The 20,435-nt window shown below is 43.5% G+C and overlaps 1 protein-coding gene across 1 annotated transcript in view; it reads right to left on the minus strand.

Moving 5' to 3' along the window:
- Positions 1-9,316, minus strand: part of MYH13 (myosin heavy chain 13) — a 47,782-nt gene extending 38,466 nt beyond the window's left edge. Inside the window, exons 1-9 of the mRNA XM_069542906.2 lie at positions 9,113-9,316; positions 7,068-7,211; positions 6,806-6,962; positions 5,868-5,895; positions 5,273-5,384; positions 4,191-4,283; positions 2,288-2,351; positions 2,105-2,203; positions 1,897-2,000 (exon numbers count right to left, since the gene is read on the minus strand). Of these exons, the coding sequence (XP_069399007.2) occupies positions 1,897-2,000; positions 2,105-2,203; positions 2,288-2,351; positions 4,191-4,283; positions 5,273-5,384; positions 5,868-5,895; positions 6,806-6,962; positions 7,068-7,211; positions 9,113-9,316 (1,005 nt within the window). The remainder of the gene's footprint in view (positions 1-1,896; positions 2,001-2,104; positions 2,204-2,287; positions 2,352-4,190; positions 4,284-5,272; positions 5,385-5,867; positions 5,896-6,805; positions 6,963-7,067; positions 7,212-9,112) is intronic.
- Positions 9,317-20,435: the final 11,119 nt, after the last annotated feature.

The following is a 20,435-nucleotide window of genomic DNA, read 5'->3' on the forward strand; positions in this document are numbered from 1 at the left end:
GAAGGACTGATGTTGAAGCTGAAACTCCAATATTGGCCACCTGATGTGAAGAACTGACTCATTTGAAAAGACCCTGATGCTGGGAAAGATTGAAGGCAGGAGGCAAAGGGGACCACAGAGGATGAGATGGCTGGATGGCATCACTGACTCAATGGACATGGGTTTGGGTGGACTCCGGGAGTTGGTGATGGAGTTTGCAGCAATGTGCAGGGATGGATTTGAAACAGGTCTGGATGTGTCTGGGGAGCTGATGGTACAGACCAGGTCTGTGTCAGTAGGATGGTATTGCAGAGGGAGGCGCTCCGGGGTGGCAGCCCCTTGTGAGGGAGGGAGAGTCTGCATCAGAAACGGAGGGAGGGGAGATTCTGAGGCCCTGGAATCCGTATCCCACCCCAACTGGTGCATGTCTGTGTCCTAGGAGTGGGTGGCTACAGATAAAGAGAGAAAGAACTTTCGCAAAATGCTAAAAGGGTGCCGGTGAAAGCATTACTGGAGAATGCAGTCTTTTGGAGACACCTGTCCTTCTCCATTCTGGCCATAGGTAAACCACTGCCCCGAAGACTCTCCTTGGGAGGGGGGAGCAACAGGCTGGGGTCGCCTGTGAGGACCTGAGATATTACTTTGGGAATTTTTAGAATTCCTTAGGAGGGCCTTGGCTTCTCTGGTGGCTCAGACGGTAAAGAATCCACCTGCAATGCAGGAGCCCCGGGTTTGATCCCTGGGTTGGGAAGATCACCTGGAAAAGGGAATGGCCACCCACTGCAGGATTCTTGCCTGGAAAATCGTATGGATAGAGGAGCCTGGTGGGCTACAGTCCATGGAATCACAGAGAGGAGGACATGACTGAGTGGCCAGCACAACAGGAGGGACTTTCGGGAGGTGGCGGGGTGCTGAGAAGCCCTGTGTCAGTCACTAGGCTTCCTCCCCAGGTGCCAAAGGCTGGAGAAACCTGGTGAGGAAACCTGGTTAAAAATGTACAATAGCCAGACTGACGGTGACTGAAGTTTATTTGATCATGAGCATTTTCTCCTTGCCTTAAAACAATCAGCATCACCTGGAAATGGCAGAAAATGAAGCCCAGGGAGCTGGGCCCTGGACAGGGCCCCTGGGGCATTGGATGAGACCCTTCTCCAAAAGCTCTTACAGCTTCTGAGAAGGTGGAGCCACTCAGGGGTAGAGATGTACTGCACTGAGATGTATTTATTTAAAAATGTAAGTTCAGGGTTGGGCAGATCTGGGTTCAGACTGTTGTTTACAAATTGTCTTTAGGCAAATTGTGAGTTTTTTCCCCCAAGACTCAGTTTCTACCTTTATGAAATGCGGGCAACAGTGGGGCCACTCCTAGAGGTTTTGTTGATGCTTAAAGGAGATGATGCAGGCAAAGCTCTTTTTTCAGTTCCTAGCACATCTAAGTGCTCAATGCACTTAGTTATATTTGACTCTGGAGATGTTCCCCAAGGCTAAAGGCCAGAGGCCTGACAGGTGTGCTTCCTGGAACCCGAGGGCAGGTAGATGGGGGAATGGGGCAGCTACTGCAGAGTGGGGCTGAATTTTCCTGCTTTAGACTTCTCTGTATTTTCTAGATTTTCTTAAAGAACCATGTAGATGGTCTTGTGTCCTGAAGACTTTGATCAATATCTTATCCATTATCCATGCAAACGTTATACTCTGAAAGGCTGCAGAATGGAACTGAAGGCCTATTTGGAGAACTTTCTGTTATTCCCATTTCTGGAGTTTTCTGGAGTGGGGGCAGGGTGCCATCTGTACAAATTCTCCAAGATCTTGCATCTAATCACTGAGCATCCTCCTGTCCCAGCTTCTTTGTGAGATCATGGATACTCCCGGTTCATAAATTCAATAGTTCCTCACTTAAGTAAATAAACACAGAATACTTACATCAGTGGCCAACAGCTCCTCACTGTCGTCGATACTGGCCACGGTGACCTCTCCCTGGCTCACGAAGGGGAAGTCAAAGGGGTTGGTTGAAATGAGAAGCAGGTCTGTGGAGCAGGAAGATCCCTTTAGCATCTTATGTACAACTGACTCTGGGATTTTTCCAATGAGACTGGTTTGGAAGATGAGAATGGTAACCAAGGAAACTTACCGATGAGTTCTGGCTTCTTGTTGGACATGATTTGGTAAAAAATATGATAGCTTCTCTCACTGGATAATTGAAATGTCACCCTGGATTTTTCTAAGAGATCTAAAGTAACAAAAAGCAATGTGATTTTTATGTTTCCCAGGAGATGACCCTGGGGCCAAATTCAAGGCGTGTGTTCAGACTCACAGGTTTCAATGTCTGCTGATGCCAGCTTTCCTGTGGCTCCAAAGTGAATCCGAATGAACTTCCCCTGTCCAACGACAGATTGACAAACACCATGGTTATTCTGGGCTTCCCTGGTGGCTCAGACAGTGAAGAATCTGAATCTCCCGCAATGAGGGAGACCTGGGTTCCATCCCTGGGTCGGGAAGATCCCTTGCAGAAGGGAAGGGTCACCCACTCCAGTATTCTTGCCTGGAGAATTCCATGGACAGAGAAGCCTGATGGGCTACAGTCCAAGAGGTCGCAAAGAGAACGACTGAGAGACTGACATGCAGATATTCTATTTGCCTGGTACTGTTGCAGCCTCTGTCAGGTGTGACTGTGGATGGTGGGACATGTAGGCTCAGCAAGGGTGATGCCAGAAGCCCTAGCACTTCCTTCTCTCCATTTGCTTGGCATCTGGTCCCCACACCAGCTCAGCTGAGCCTCAGATAGCTCTGCCCAAAGCCCATGGCTCTGTCCCTTTAGCTCTGGGGATGCCCGTGAGCTCCCTCTCTCTTGGGACCACCTCTCACCTGACTGCCTCCTTGGTCTCTGTCTTGCTCAAACTCTCCATAACATCTTTGCATTGATAACCTGGTTGGAATAACTGACTTCTTTTTTGCCTCTGGGTGCTACTTCTGAGATTTCTTGCCTCATATCCCCTTACTGTTTACTACAGGCAAACCTGGCTCCAAGGAGGAGCTGGCTCCCTAAAGACCCACTCAGCACCCGGGTTCACTCAGTTTGGGGTAGTCAGAGGTGAAATTACATACAGTATATATATATGTGTGTGTGCATGTATGTGTGTGTATATGTGTGCATATTCCCTCCTTACATTGTTCTTTTAATTGGTCTCTACCATTCTGTGAGTAGATTCGAGGGCAAAATTACTGCCTTGCTTGTTCACCCACAGACGCTGGAATCTGCTGTACTTAGTGATATTCTCAGTATTTTCTGAATGAAGCCTAAAGCAGAGCTAATGAAGGATCAGCCAAGTTTTATGTGAATTATGTGTTGGGTTCTCAGGAGTTTTAGCTCCTTAATGGAAGTGCCTCTGGCCAGTGAAATTCGATAGAAGCCTGGATATCTGTTTATTTGCCAATGTCGGAGGCAAATGCCTCTTCGGTTGAGCTAATCCTAAGTGAAATGTTGAAGGATGGGACACAGCCTTCGATTTAAACTTTTCCGCAATTTTTGAGCTCTGCTGCCTTCACCAGCTTTTTCTTCCTCCTGAGTTGGAGGAGGTCAATTCTGCTAACTTCACACTAAGGTTTTCATGGCTAGTAAGTCAGTGGATGTTGCTCAACGGACTTCTGCATTTTAAAATGATTCCACTCCAAAAGACCAATTTTTGCATAAAGAAATTGCTCTGTACTTGTGGAATTTGAGTCATTGTGACCTCAGGATGCTCTTGTGCGTGTATGTGCGTGCTAAGTAGCTTCAGCTGTGTCTGACTCTTTGTGACCCCCATGGACTGTAGACTGCCATGCTCCTCTGATCATGGGATTCTCCAGGAAAGCATACTGGAGTGGGCTGCTGTGCCTTCCTCCAGGGGATCTTGCCAACCCAGGGATCGAACCCACTTCTCTTACGTCTCCTGCATTGTCAGGTGGATTCTTTACCACTAGTGCCACCTGGGAAGCCCCGGGATGCTCTAAGGTGATGTTGATTAGTTAGGGAAGGATAGCTAAATCCTCCCTGTGCTGGGAACAAGCCAGCATGTTCTTGGAAGTGTATCAGAATATCCCAGTTGGGCAACTTGATCTGAATCACTTGGGGGTAGAAGGCCAAGAATATCCTAGTTTGTGTGGCTATTTTTTCACATCCAGCACTGGAGGAGAGGGTTTGGTTTCTGGGGGCTGTTGACAGTTGGAATGAGTCTTACAAATCTCGAGGAGTTGTCATTCCTCACTGTCTTGGCATTTCCAAAAGCCTCCAGGAGGGGATTGGCCTGGATGATCTGATCTTCCAGGGTTCCCTAAAAATAAGAGAAGAGGAAAAGGGAGGACTTTGGATATCTCCCGAAGTAATTTCTTGGTGACTCAAAAGTATGCTTGCTCTGGGAAGGGATTAGGGAGAGATGTCACACAGTCCAGGTTGGTGGCCGGTGCAGAATGTGGAAGTACCCAGAAGCCCATCGCTACTCTGCTGAAGGAGGCTTCAAGGTCTCATCCCAGAGAGGGTTTCAGCACAGCATCACAGTGACTCTGGCCACACCAGATCCCTGTTTGGAGTACTATCCACTCCATCTCGATTTCCCAGACTGCCTTTTTTCTCTGACAACATTTCACTGTAAAATACAGATTTTTAGAGTACAGACCTGTGTTACTGCTTGCACCAGGATCCATTTATATAGATATTTGGGTTCAGAAGTAGAATTTAGACTGTGAGCAACGAAAGTGACCCATATGATAGAAACAGTGGTTCTTGAAAATATTTTTAAGTTGCATAAAATATTTCATGAGAATTATTATTTAAAAGCCCTCTTATGGAAAGCAGAATTTTCACCCTCCCCCTTCCACGTATGATTGCTTATCTTTCTGGCTCTCTGGAAACTATTGTCCAGCCCAGTGGTTCTCAAAGTGTGGTCCCTAGACCAGCGGCATGAACAGTGGGGACGTGAGAGAAATGCAACCTGCCAGGACTGTGAAGGTGAGATAGGATTTTCAAGCAGAAATTCTGGGCCGGGAGCCTAGCAATCCTCTGAGAACCTCTGGCTTAAACCACTCCTTCTCCAGAGGAGGATGTGGAGATGGTCAAGGTCATTGGGCTATTGCTGATGGGGCCTGTGCTAGAGCCTGAGTCCACGAGGTGGAGCCATTTCTTATCTTGTCCCCTGAGTACTCCCAGGCAAGACCTCTTACTGTGCATCTCTGCTGAGCACAGAGCCCTGCAAACACCTAGTGCTCACCCAAGAGTTGAGCTGTACTTATTCCAGAAGCCTTCCAGGGGCAGGAGGCTGCTCACCTGCATCTTGCCTGGCTGTTGCTCCTTCTTCTTGTCTCCAGTGACTGCAATTGTTGCAAAGTACTGGATGACACGCTTGGTATTCACCGTCTTCCCAGCTCCAGATTCTCCACTGTTGATTTAAGGTGAGATACGCAGACATAGAGAACAGAGCCATGGGTGGAAAGAGGCCCAACAGGAGAGGGGAGACGAAAGGTAGATGGACTGGAAGTTTTGGATTAGATGATGCAGACTATTATATGCGGATGGATAAGCACCTGGGTCCTACTGTACAGCACAGGGAACAATATTCAATATCATGTGATAAAGCATGATGGAAAAAATAAGAAAATATATTGTAGATACACAATTGCATATATAAGAATTATATATATAAGACTATATACACATATATAGTATACATTCTTATTGTATATATAAGAATATATACACATATATACCTGAACCATTTTGCTGTACAGAAGAAGTTAATACGAGATTGTAAATCAACTATTCTTGAATAAATTTTTTTTTTAAAAGTAAGTGAGATAAAGGAGAGTGGAAGGGATGGATGGCTCTCTTCCAAGTCATCCTAGAGCAGACATGGGTTACTCACGTGATGAGGATGGACTGGTTGTCTCGATCTAGAAACACAAAGGGAAGCAGAACAGAATCATTGACCAACCAATAGGCAGGATGTACAAATAAGGCAACACTGGGTAGGGGTGGGTAGAGCCCCTGAGTTCCAGTTCTGAGTTTGCCATAACTAGTGGTGTGATGATTTGGGTATATCTAATCTTTAGGGCTTCCCTAGAGGCGCAGCAGTAAAGAATCTACCTGCCAAGCAGGAGATGTAGGTTTGATCCTTGGATTGGCAACCCACTCCAGTATTCTTGCCAGGGAAATCCCGTGGACAGAGGAGCCTGGCAAGCCACAGTCCACGGGGTCACAAAAAGTCAGACATCTCTGAGCAACTAAATGTACACCATCTTCTTTGAGACAATTTGTGTAGATTTCCCAAACGTAGGATGTGTAATGTGGGCAGCGTGGGACGTGAACAGTGAGTCCCACGGTGTGAAAGTTCTTCACGTTCACAGATCTTTATCTCCTCACTAGCACTTTCTTATCTCCCTTTTTAATAACAGCAGCAACAAAAACGCAAGTCTCAGACTCAGAACTTGTAAGAAGCCATAGCTCCTATTAATAATTAGACTTGTGGATGCTTATTTGTTGTCACTGCATGTTTCTTTTACCTTTCCCTTCTACTTGTGGGCAGTGACAATGGTTTTCCATTTACAATAGGCTGAATTGCGAAATTCATAGGTTGAGGTCCCAACCCTTAATACTTCAAAATGTGACCTTATTTGGAAATGGGGTCATTGCTGATGTCTTTAAAGATGCGATCATACTGGAGTAGGTGAGAAGCCTCCGTCATGAGAAGCCTGAGCACCACAACTAGAGAATGACCCCTGCTCGCAGCGACCAGAGAAAGCCAGTGTGCAGCAACGAAGGCCAGCACAGCCCAAAATAAATACATAATAAAAAAGAAATTACCAGTCAGCATGAACTGATAGGCGTTGTCAGAGATGGAGAAGATGTGGGGCGGGGCCTCCTGGCGCTTTTTGCCCCTGTAGGCCGCCACCACCTCGGGGTTGTACACCGGCAGCCACTTGTAGGGGTTGACAGTGACACAGAAGAGGCCTGAATATGTCTGCACCATAAAAAAAAAGGAATGTAATTATTTCATGAGGACATTAATACTGGTTTTCAAAATGTTAACCGCCTGCATGAACAGGGGCCACGAGAACAAACTCACGTAGATCATCCAGGCTGCGTAGCGCTCTTTGAGGTTGTACAGCACAGCGGGCTCATGCAGGTGGGTCATCATGGCCATGTCCTCGATCTTGTCAAACTTGGGAGGGTTCATGGGGAACACCTGTTCGCTGTTGAGAGTGAGTGTCTGGATATTGAGAGGAAAGGCAGGTGATGAGTGGGAGAGCTGATGTTCAGTATCCATGCTACCAGTGTGGAGAAAGTGGTGAGGTATTGTGGTGTGATGACCCCATTACCATGGATAGCGTCATGGACCATATCTGTGCCCAGAGATGGTCGATAAATACTTGTTCTTATTGAATCTATGTCTGGTCAAACTGTGTAACCAGCTCTGGTCTGATGCCCCCAAGTCAGTGTGCCATTCTGCTCCAGGAGTGGGTTACACCTGTGCAAAGCTGTAGAGCCCTTCAACCTCAGGGTGGCCAGGGTACTCAGGATGGCCAAGGCCAGAGCAGCTTGTCTCTATGTACCCCATTTGCTGTGAGTGCTACGGTGAGCTCAAGCTTGGAATCCTGGAAAGAACTCTTCCAGAATATTTCGTACATCTCCACCTCCATATCTCTATTCACATGGGTCCCTTTGTCTGGAATATCTACACTGAAATTATGTCTAGCTACCTTCAAAGCTCTTCTTAGGTGCTACCTCATCCATGACCTGTCTTCTGCTTTCCCCTGTCTTTTCAAGGCTTCCAGAATTCCTTGCACCTCTGCTCTAATAGTTCAAACATTTGGACTTGGAGTATGGTCCATGGTCAAACAGTATTTTGAGACTAATACCTAATTTTCCCTTTTCTATTTTTCCCTCCTTTTAAGCATACAGTTGGCACTCCATTACTCAGGAAAGGTAGAAACTAGTGTGTAAAAGAGAAACAGCCAGTAAGCCTTTCTAGTCTTTGCCATAAACCTATATCCTTAGAAGAGCTTTGAGGGTTTTACTGAAAAAAGGAGATTTGCTGGTAAAGACCACATCTCTGGAGGAAATTAGGCCCTTCTGCCCCACTGCCCTACACTAAAGAGAGAGACACCCAAAGCAGCACAAGGGAGATGGAAAGATCTGTGAGTCTTGAAGATTCAGGGCTTACTTCTTGGCAGATCCTTTAGGGGGACAGTGAGACCCAATATGCTATTACTGAAAATGTGGCACAACTCTTGGGAGTGTACCCCAGTAGTAACTCAAGAAAATTTATTTCTGGCCCTTTTTAAAGAGACTAACATCTGAGGTTAAGTCAAACAACAACAGTAATCACCTGTTCTATATGCTTGGATTTGTGGACTGCGATCTGTACCCATCATGTACTCTTGATACCTATCTTGGATGATAAACTTTGGGGAAATGGTTACTGAGATTTTCTCATCTTTGCAAAATGATAGCCACTGTGACCTAGATGTGGTAGTTGTCCAGTAAGTACTGAACTGAATAGTGAAAATGTTAGTCACTCAGTCATGTCTGACTCTGTGTAATCCCATGGACACATGTGCTTGCAGGCTCCTCTTTATGGAATTCTCCAGGCAAGAAAACTGAGAAGGTAGCCATTCCCTTCTCCAGGGGATCTTCTCAATCCAGGGATCGAACCTGGGTCTCCTGTATTGCAGGCAGATTCTTTACCATCTCAGCCACCTTGAATGGTGCTCTGTAATTCTCTGTAGTAAACTGGGCATTGCCTCCGGAGCTCCCTCTCTTAGTCACACCGCAGCCTAGAGAGTTCTGTGCGGAATATTCACCCATCCAGCAGCAGTCTTCATCTATCTCTCCCTTCAATAGCCCAACCTCTTTCACCACCACCTTCCCCTTTCCCCAGAGCAAACATCACAAAAACTCTCAAAGTTCAAGTCCTTGGAGAAAGGAAGAGACAGGGGCAAAGCTGTGTGTCAAGGCAGTTTTCACCTGCCATGTCACCATAAAGTAGATCAATGGGAGTCTTGTTCTGTTATCAGGTTGCTATGGATCAGCATGCAATTTCTAATATTCTACTCCAGAGGATGAAGGAGGATGCCCACGTTAGCAAGAACGTCTGAGATCAATACTTACCCGGTCATCGAGGGTCTTGACTATGACTTTGTCGTTTTCCCTGGCCTGGATCATACCCTTCACGTACAATTCCTTATCATCCACTGCAAAGCAGGCTTTCTTAGAGTCGAAAGGGCGGTTCTGAGCTTCGATTCTTTCCTTCTCCGATTTCCTCAGGTAGGGAGCTGCTTCTCCGAAAATGGCCATCTCCGCATCAGAACTCATGGCTGCAGGGGCTGGGGAGACCAGGGCTGCTGAGGCCGGGGCTGAGGGGCTCTTGACTCTGAGGGGCCCAGCCTATTATCTCTGTTCAAACAGGGGCCAGATTCAAAAGCTCCTGGGATTAACCTAGTTCCTGTGGAATCGAGGCCCAGGTTTAGGGACCTAGAGCAGGTAAGTGGGGGTAAGCTAAAGGGGATATTTTACTCCAAGAAAAAATTTTGAGGGGTTGCTTTCAACTCTGAGTGTTGATTTTGGAACAGCTCTAAGTCTAGTTCCAGATGTGGAAGTCTGAATCAATTAGAGGAATCTAAGCTGAGCCCAATAAAAGAGAACTCAGAAAATGCTTCCTTAATTCCATATCATATTTGAGCCTCATGATCTCTGTGTCATTCCCAAATCTTAAAGGTGTCTGAGAAGAATGACTGAATGTTGATAATTCCTAGTAAAAATTATCACAATTACGTAATTTGGAAGAAGAAAGAGTATTTTAATTGTCCTTTCAAATGATTGTGGATATTCTTTTTAGATACTGTACCAAAACTTACACATGATAATTTCTGTGGTAGTTTCTTAAAGGCTAGTTGCAGCATAGAATCTGAAACCACATCAACAAACATTTGGTACCTGTTACCTTATAATCTGTTGGTCTGCGTTGAACTTTGAATGAAACTTTTACCTATGTATAAACATCATACATTGATCATTTGAGAAATCTTGTTCACTGAATTCTACAACACTTCCAAGTATCAACATATTTCATTACACAATATAAAAAGTCACAGTCATTAATATCAGCACTGATCTTACTAGGAAATTCAAATATTAGGATGTTGTCAAGCTAATGGTGGTAGACACAAGTCTTCCAAAATTTTAATTTTTGCTTGAAAGCTCAACTCTATCATTAGTAACAAATACTGTCACTTGTCTTCCTTGAACTTGGATAAGCACACTTCACTGTGTTTTGAGAAAATGTCTGCCAAATATCCAAGTCTGGGAAACCATAGCTTGTCCACTAGTCATTCTTTCTAGTAAAAACGATGCTTCATGAATCAAGTGGCTGGTTCATCTTGCAACTGAGACAACTGCATGTGTGCTTTTCCTCAAGACAACCCTCAGAGTCCAATGTGCAGCAGGAGAGCTTTTCATGCGGACTTCCCTTTCCATTACATAGAATATTATAAAGACGTGGATAAAGTTGAGATGTAACAAAACCAATGATTTCCACTGCTGCAAAATTTGTCATTTTTTCAATGAAATTGGCTTTTGAAATAAAAAAAAATTTTTTTTTTCAGTGTCGGTATATGGCAGTGAAGATTTCTGTGACTACTAGCCCAGCTTGGTGCCATGTCTTGATTTGTAATAAAGCCCTAGAACTTTTACCCATCCTTCCTTTTGCATCATTAAGTCCACACAGTGAAGAAGGCAAATGGTGTCTGGGTATTATATTAAATTTTTTTTGACCTCATGTACCTCTTGAAAAGTTCTTAGGGATCTCTAAGGATCCATGGATCAATTTTTTCTTTTTTAAAAATCGATTAATTAATGAATTGGCCATGACGTGTCTTTGTTGCTGTGCAAGTGCTTTTTCCTAGTTGCCATGAGTGGGAGGCTACTCTCCGGTTGTGGAGTACGGGTTTCTCATCGCGGTAGCTTCCCTTGTTGTGGAGCACAGGCTCTCGGCGCTTGGGCTTCAGTAGTTGCAGCGCATGGACCCTAGAGCTTGACTGGGTAGTTGCGGTGCATGGGTTTAGTTGTTCTGCAGTTGTGGGAGTTTCCTGGACCAGGGATCTAACCCATGTCCACTACATTGGCAGGCAGACTCTTAACCACTGGGCCACCAGGGAAGTCCCTATGGGTAACATTTTGAGAATAGTTGCACCAGAGCATGAAGAAATCTCTTGAGGCTGCTTGACTTCAGCCTGGTACCCAAAGTGTTGAAAGTTGATCCATATCAAAATCACCTGCCACAGAATCTCTGTGGTTGAGACTGAGGAAACCAAATTTTTCCCAGGGGCCTCAAACACAGTGATGTTTGGAAACATTATTTTGCTTTTCTAAAATCATGGCGTAGTCCTAATCAATGGTCATATGCAAAGCGATTTAGGCAACTATTTCTTAATTTTAATAGTGATGTTTATTTTAAAGTTTATTACCTTATTCTATCAAAATCTACAATGCCATGAAAAATTTTACATCCCATAAATATAGGATGAAACCTTGTCTATTATGATACCTTTTTCATTGCTTCTAAGATACATCCCAAGTGTAGAGATAATATTCTGTGAAAAATGTGAAGAAAATTAGAACTTATAAAATAGGGTCAATCAGCTAGTCAGTCAGTTCAGCCGTGTCTGACTCTTTGTGAACACATGGATTGCAGCTTGCCAGGCTTCCCTGTCCATCACTAACTCCCAGAGCTTGCTCAAACTCATGCCTATCAAGTCAGTGATGCCATCCAACCATCTTACCCTCTGCTGCCCCCTTCTCCCCGCTGCCTTTAATCTTTCCCAGCATCAGGGTCTTTTCCAATGAGTCAGTTCTTTGCATCAGAAGAACTGACTCATTACATGGACCACAGCCTTGTCTAACTCAATTAAACTGTGAGCCATGCTGTGTAGGGCCACCCAAGATGGATGGGTCATGGTGGAGAGGTCTGACAGAATGTGGTCCACTGGAGAAGGGAATAGCAAACCACTTCAGTATTCTTGTCTTGAGAACCCCATGAACAGTATGAAAAGGCAAAAAGATACGACACTGAAGAAAAAACATAGGGTAATATGACTGTGAAGTATCTGTTTATACAGTGATAGAAAGCAGTGTGTCTCTTCTTTGGTGTGTAGGAATCCACCTGGGGAGTCTTGTTGAAATGGATATTGTGATTCAGCAGGTATGGAGTACAGTTTGAGACTGTGAATATCTAAATATCTCAGCTGACACTCATATAGATGGTTTACACTTTCATAGCAAGCATATAAGGTAGCTTTGAAAAACACATCTAAGAAAAAAAAGGAAACGAGTCAAAATACTAAATGAATTGATAGTACTGGTATTACGTGAATATAGCAAACTTTGTGATGATTGTATAAGAATGAAGTCTGAAGGTGGGTGGTCAAGCTTAGCTTGTGGTCAAGCTATGTCTTTAGGCCTCCTAGAAAAACAGGGCTTTCCATCTGGGATTCAGGTCATGACCAGTGCTGAGATGGAGATTTCTCTTTTTCCACCCACAACTCCAACTGTGACTGAAAATCCAGTATCTTTTCATTTCACTGCGTAGATGATGCATGAGTTGTCTCAGGGATATTCTAGCAAAAGTGTTGTCCAGCCTACTCAAACACCTTCCAGGATGACTGTTTTCCATTTTGGAAAAATTTTGGGAACTTTTGAAAGTCATTTGGGAAAGGTTTCTCAGGTCAAAGATTTTTCTTGCTTTAAACTAAAATCTGGGTTTCTGTGACTTCAGGATGTTCCATCCTCATTCCTGTTCTTGGTAACAACAAAAAGAATTCAAATCGTCTTCCTAGAAGACAACTCTACACCAATTTGCTGGCTGCTCTGGGTTCCCCTTAGCTTTTTCTTTTCCAGGCTAAATAAGCCCAGGGCTATCTCCATCTTCTTCTGCTGCTTTGGCACCTCCTTTACAGTCACGGTGAACTCACTCCTGTTAATCTCTTGAGGTGTGGCATCCAGATCACATGTCATTCTCCATCAGCATGTGCCCTCACCTCTCCTGACCTAGGTGTTATGCCCGAGGTGGTGACTGCCTTCTGGCAGTCTCATCACACTGCTGACTCACTAGTCACTGTCCAGCAAAGCCCCTCAATCCGCTGCCTACGTGTGGTTGCTAAGTCAGATCTTGTCCCCATATTTATACAACTGTACTCTGGGGCCCAGGGCTAAAACCATTTATGCTTGGCTGATAAACTTAGCCTTGTTAGGTCTGATCCGACTCCCTTGGCATGACTTGCGGTGTCCCTGGAGGCTCTACCCCCAGAAAGTCCCCTAATTAGCTTCTCCTCAGTTTTAAGAGCTTGACCTACTTCCAAGCCTACACAGCTGTGTCCCTTCAACCCTCCACTCTGTTCCAGTCTTCAGGGTCTTCCAATGGAGATAGTCATTCCGGTCTACCTAACCTCTATCATCACCTTTTTACTGCTCCCCACCCCCTCTTTCTGCTGTCAGTGTACATGACACTGATCTCAACTTACATCCTTCTCCTGGGGATTTCTCAGCTACTGTATCTTGTCAACAGCGGTGTGGTCATGACTTAATTACACTTTGCTTCCCTTGGTCCTGATTCATCTAGCGTTACCTCCAAAAAATGCAAATTTTGAAGGGGGAAGTGTTTTTATGACTATAGTGGACATAAGGGTGAATCCATTTCTCCTTATTCTCTCAACATTATTTGTGAGTAAAGGCATAGCTGAGTGGACTCAGGGGTGTGGACCCTGCTCAAAAAACAGCAAAGTTAGACTTGGGTGAAGATTGAATCTTAAGCCTGTGAACATCATGCTCATGGCCAACTAAGTATATTGGCCTGGAGCTTACATGTCAGAGTTCTGCAGTGTATTTTATTATTCTCAGTGTGATGGGCAAATTTGGGAAGCCATTCATCCTTAGATACAATTTGCACATTTGTAATCTGCCTTTAGAAACACCTAAGCAACTGATTTTATTTTCACCATTTTTATCTTCTTATGAGTGCGACAAGGATGACAATGTATAAAATGTTTGCTAATTTCAATCAATTACTGTATTCCCAATCGAGATAGTAACTCTTACCTTTTTGGTTCCCAAAGCAACGGTCAGTGTCCTTCAGAAATGAAGTATCTTCTTGGGTGGTGGTTCCAGAAATCAAAACCAAACAAAAACAAAGAAAAATGAACTACAAAGAGTTTAAATAAATCTAGAAACTGTGCTTGTTCTAAGTTTAGCTGCTTTTAAATGGGTACACAGTAGATGGTGTGGGAAGGAAATACAGTTTCCATTTTCCTTTTGGTTAAGTTCTTTATTCTTTAAATAATTGGTTAAATACAATATCGATTAATAATTCTTTCTGTGTATCTTCTGTGTGTGCCAAGTACCGTGTTAGCTCCTTGGTGGTTTAGTCGCTAAGTCATGTCTGACTCTTGCAAGTCCATGGACTGTAGCCCACCCAGGCTCCTCTGTCCATGGAATTTCCTAGGCAAGAATACTGGAGTAGGTTGCCTTTTCCTTCTCCAGGAGTTAGCGCCTTAAGCAGGTATAAAAAAGGATAAAGACAGTCTCGTCTCTAAAAGAATGCAAAATATAGTCAGGGGTAAGAGAAGTGCTCAAATAAATCCTTAAACAAGGAAGAATAATGCAAATTCGGTAAGAGTCTAAATGAAATGTTAGGGGACTTACAGACATGATGCTTCTGGCTGAGTGTAGGGGGCTGTGAGGGGTCAGGGAAGAAAAGAAGAAGAAGAATCATCCAGACTGTTATCTGAATCTTTACATCAGTTAGTTGAGTTCTTTGGCAATGGGAGAAAAGTTGTGAATTATAGGCAAGACTTCTTTAAGAGGTCTAGGAAGGGCACTCTCTTAAATATCCTATATTCCGTTGGAGAAGATGAAGGTACGTCAGCTGATAACTTATTTGGGACTAACCTCAGTTCACAAGTTTATAACCTGCATGAAGATCTCAAGGTATCATAAGAGTCTGAATAATTTTCCATATAAAATCTGACTTCAACTTCCCATTTACCATAGAGTACTTCTATAGAATCAGGGAATCATGTCATGAAATACCATTTAGGTAGAAAAAGACATTTTAACACTTGCTTTACTACTTTGGTTGCCTCCTTTTATCTTTTATGAATCTTTAAAAGATTTCTAGCTATATCCTAGAATTCTCCCACATTTTTCCAGAAACAATTCAATGATTAACTATTTTATTTTGAACCCTCAGTGCAAAAGAAACCAGACTTGGAGGCTGAACCTTAGGTTTCTAATGCCAGTTCTGTAAAGTAGGTGTTGTAATTTCTTTGGGCTTTGGTTCCTTCTGTCAAATGAGACAGACCAGAAAATCTCAAGATTCCTCTTAGCTCTGTGAATGTATGACAGGAGGCTTTCTGGTGAAGATGGTGGCCAGAAATCAAAGCCTCACAAGTCTCTTCTGAGAGATGCTCCTGCAGGGTCAGACATGACCCAGCCCAAAGTCCACCGGCCACACCATGCAAGAGCAATCTGGAAACCAGTCATTCATAAGCAGACTGAAGATGCATTCTGAGATGGATAAAATGCATGAGAGGATTTCTTCCCACAATTATCTTCCAGAAATCCTGACATAAGAAAAGTGTTTAAATGATCGCAAAAATTTCAAATAATAGTTCAAGGCAATTGCAGAAGAGATATCACGAATTAGCAGGTTCATTTGCTGACTGCATGTTATAATATTGACCTAAACAATTAGAGGGGTAAGTATTCATTGTATTCAGCTTCATATCCTGCAAGGTAATTTTTTTGGTCTCATAATTGCTCATATTCTTGTTTTTTTACTCCTTGTAGAAGCTTCTTGAAAGGCTTTGTCATCTTGTCTTCTGTACTGCCCTTAACACATTTCCTTGCACTAGGTCCTCAGCAAAGGTGACTGTATTGCTTTCTCTTCTTCTTTCCACATAACCTAATCAGGAATAGTCAGAGTGACATGGAGCAAAAAAGTGGGCACTTGTGAGCACTTACCTCACGATGCTGCGGTCAAAGCGGTTTCAGAAACGTGACCCCCGGGGCTCCCTTTATACCCCCAAATCTGCAAGCCCAGCGCTCTAGCTTGGCTATATTTGGGGATCACCATTTACTTGTTAGATGTAAATGCGTCGTAGCACTGATCTCTCACTCTTGTTAAGTTACTTGGATAAATGACCAGCGGAGGCTGTGCAATGCCAAGTCAGCTGCGTAGGGATTTTGACGTTGGACACAGATCTTTGAGACTTAGAGAGTACTAGGGACTGAGTGGAACTGGGGCAGAGTGTGTTGAGAAGGTCAGTGAAGGGCAGAGACACAGGATGAATTGTCCAGCAATGGGTGATCAGTAGCATGGATACTAACTACGTCTCCTTTACCAAGGACTGTAAACATGAGACAGTGTGTGCCTCTTCTCAGAAATTTCCAGAAAACATAATATTGGCCATTTAACACACCCATTCTTTTTTTTAACATTAAAAAATTTGAGGTATAGTTGATCTACAATATTGTGTTAGTTTCAGGTATATAACAAAGTGTTTCAGTTATATATATGTATTTATAGACACGTGTATTTATATTTCAGATTTGTTTTCCTTATATCACAAAATATTGAGTATAGTTCCTTGCACTATATACTAGGTCCTTGTTGTTTATCTATTTTCTATATAGTAGTGTGTATCTGTTAATCCCAGATTCCTAATTTATTCTTTTCTCCCTCCATTTCCCCCTTTGGTAACCATAAATTTGTTTCCTATATTTGTGGGTCTATTTCTGTTTTGTATATAAGTTCATATGCATCAATTTTTTTTTTAGGTTTCATATATATGCCATATCACATGATATTTGTCTGGCTTACTTCAACTTAATATGATGATTTCTGCTGTGTTGTGCTTAGTCTCTCAGTCACATCCAACTCTTTGCGACCCCATGGACGATAGCCCATCAGATTCCTCTGTCCATAGGATTTCCCAGGCAAGCACTCTGGAGTGAGTTGCCATTTCCTTCTTAAGGGGATCTTCCCGACCTAGGAATTGAACCTGCATCTCCTGTGTGTCCTGCATTGGCAGGCGGATTCTTCACCACTGAGCCATCTGGGAAGCCCCATTATAAAATTAAAAGCAGGCTTAAATTTAAAAAAAATGTAAAGTTCTAGAAGTTCTAATGAAAATACATAGTCTGTGTGACAACTCTCATGTTTGCATAGGTTTTTTTTTGGCTGAGACGGAAGTGATGCTTGAATATGTAGGAATAACCATACATATTAGAAGTTAGAGCCATTTACAGTAATACAGTCTGACTTGTTTATGTTGTATATGATCAATGTGTACTGAATTATATTCAATATTTTGTAATAACCTATAATGGAATGTAATATGAAAAAAAATAACTGAATCACTTTGCCATATAGCCCATACTAACACAATATTGTAAATCAACTATGCGTGCCTGTGTGCTAAGTCACTTCAGTTGTGTCTGACTCTTTGCAACCCTGTGAACTGTAGCCCGCCACTCTCCTCTGTCCATGGGATTCTCCAGGCACGAATATTGGAGTGAATTGCCATGCCCTCCTCCAACCCAGGGATCGAACCTGCATCTCCTGCGACTCCTGCATTGCAGGTGGATTCTTTACTCCTGAGCCACTGGGGAAGCCCAAATCAACTATTCTTAAATTAAAAAAAAAAAATTTCTCTAGTTTTCCAGTGGGTAGTCTCACGTAAACAAGGCATTTCCAAATGACAGCGTGCATTAGTGAAAATGAAACTGTAGGCAGAGGAAGAAGCAGATAGGAATAAAACTTCCACAATGGCATTTTCTAAAGCAGATTTGACAGAAGGCTGATTCTGAGAGAAACTGTGAAATAAAAGGTTCTGTGGTTAAATGAGTTCGGGAAATGTGGCCAACTCTAATCCCTGCTATTGGAAATTCACCATAAATATTAGCATGGTAAGGAATCTGAGAAGCCTACCAGTAAAGAACCATGAAGAACTTTCTTGTAACTAGTGATGTGCTGTTGGAACACCATCTTACTCCCTGCTCAAGAAAACGAGAACAGAATGCTGAAGACAGCAGTCCATAGACTTGTCTCTGTTTCTTAGCAACATTTGGCCCAGAACAAAGCAACAGAGAGTGATCAGGCAAACACACAGCTGCTTTAATTCAAGGGACAGCCTCTTTTGTATGTAGCAGATGCTCAGTAAATGTTGTTCCTGTGAATAAACCAATCAAGACAATTCATGGGGAATCTGTGTTGAAAGAGGGTTGGAGTAATAAAGGGGAAAAGAATGGAATCAGACTGAGTCTCACTTAAGAGCAAGAGTTTATATTTATTAAGAACTCACCACGCACCCAGGCTTTATCCATATTGGCTCACTTAGGCTTTGTAATAGTTTTGGGAGGTAGGTGCTAACATCATCCCCATTTTATGGCTGAAGAAACTGGGCCATTGAGAGTTTCAGTAACCTGGCTGAGGCCATGCAACCAGCAAGTGGCAGAAATGGGATTCAAATCCTCCCTGGCTTTAGAGCCAATGCCTATAACCTTTCACTTTTGCAAGCCCAGCACTTTTGAGTGCTGGCATACTGAGGAATGGAGACATGAAATAGGGACTCTGCCCCAAAGGAGGTGGTTGGTAATGGACATGGGAAGAGAGTACAGAGACACAAAAAGTACAATTTATTTTTCCAAGGTAACGTTAGTGCCAAGATGAGTGGGATGCCCAGTGGATTAGTTGATTGGACAAGGCGTTTGAAACCCATAAGGTGCGTTGTGTATGTAAAATATTATCAGAGTTCTTACTAATGATATGATACCACTTTGGAAGACAGGAGAGCTCTGAAGGGGCTGGTGACTGCGGAGATGATGATAATAATGCTTTTTATAATTCTTTCCAATTTACAGGGGCTTCCCTGGTAACTCAGATGGTAAAGAATCTACCTGTAATGCTGGAGACCCAGGTTCAGTCCTTGGGTCAGGAAGATCTCCTGGAGAAGGGAATGGCTACCCACTCCAGTATTCTTGCCTGGAGAATCCCATGGACAGAGGAACTTGGTGGGCTACAGTCCATAGGGTCACAAATTTTGTATGTTTTATTATGTTTATTTTTCTCTGCAAGCCTTAGGGGGTTATATTACTTACATTATTAAGTAATAATAATAATCATTATTATTTCCGTTGTCCACATGGAAAACTGAGGCCTAAGGGGGTTGAGTGATTGACCAAAAGGCCCCACAGCTTGTACACAATGGAACCAGAAGTGGCATCCCTGGTGTCTGGTTCCAAAGCCTGACTTTTTCTTTCTATCCTCTACTCTCTCTTAGAGGAGGGGGATTTTGAGAGCACAGGGAGGAGGTTTCAGGCTTAGGGACTGTGGGGGATCGCAGGGACTGTGGTTAGAAACAAGATTTCAGGAAGGTGTTTTAGGAAAGTGGGCTGGGCAAGCCTAGAGGGAGGGTTGGGGGCAACACGGAAGTGAGGCTGGAGAAGTGGGCTGGGCTTGTCTCTGGCGGGCTCCTGATGCCCCTGGAAGGAATCAGGATGTTATTCTGAGATGACTGGAGAACGTTTCAAGGTTTTTAAGCAGAAATGTAAATACATACACACACACATACATACACACACTTAGGCCTGGCAAAAAAAAAAAAGAGAGAGAGAGAGAGAGAACCCTAGGAGGTGAAAGGAATATGTTTGCCAATATAAGATCTCTCTGAGCTCAAGACTTATTTTTTGAGGCCCTACCCCACATTATATTAATATCTTAAAATCCACTCAATACATTTATTAAATATACATGTGTGTTAAGTCATTTCAGTTGTGTCTGACTCTTTGTGATCCTATGGACTGTAGCCTGCCAGGTTCCCCTGTCCATGGGATTCTCCAGGCAAGAATACTGGAGTGGGTTGCCATTATCTTCTTTAGGGGATCTTCCTGACCCAGGGATTGAACCCATGTCCCTTACGTCTCCTGCATTGGCAGGTGGGTTTTTTATCACTAGTGCCACCTGGGAGGCCCATATTAAACATACAAGTAATATCTATTTGCCTTGAGAAGGACATGGCAAACCACTCCAGTATTCTTGCCTGGAGAATCTCATGAACACAGGAGCCTGCAGGGCTACAGTCTATAGGGTTGCAAAGAGTCGAACACGACTGAAGTGGCTTAGCAAGCAAGCAATATCTATTTCCATTGAATATAAAAAAATAATCATAGTGGAAAAGAAAGAGGGCCTTGATTCAGTAGGACAGAAATGAAATGTAAAAGGAAAGAGAAAACCCAAGGGATACCCTGAAGGAAGGACCAACAGGACTTTGATGACGCTGGGTTTGAGGAGGGAAATGGAATCAGAGAATCCTGCCTTTCATCCAGCCTTCACAGCAGCCTAGAAATCTAGGGGCATGACACCAGCCCAGGAGCAATACTT

Source organism: Ovis canadensis, chromosome 11, assembly GCF_042477335.2.
Source record: "Ovis canadensis isolate MfBH-ARS-UI-01 breed Bighorn chromosome 11, ARS-UI_OviCan_v2, whole genome shotgun sequence".
NCBI lineage: Eukaryota > Metazoa > Chordata > Mammalia > Artiodactyla > Bovidae > Ovis > Ovis canadensis.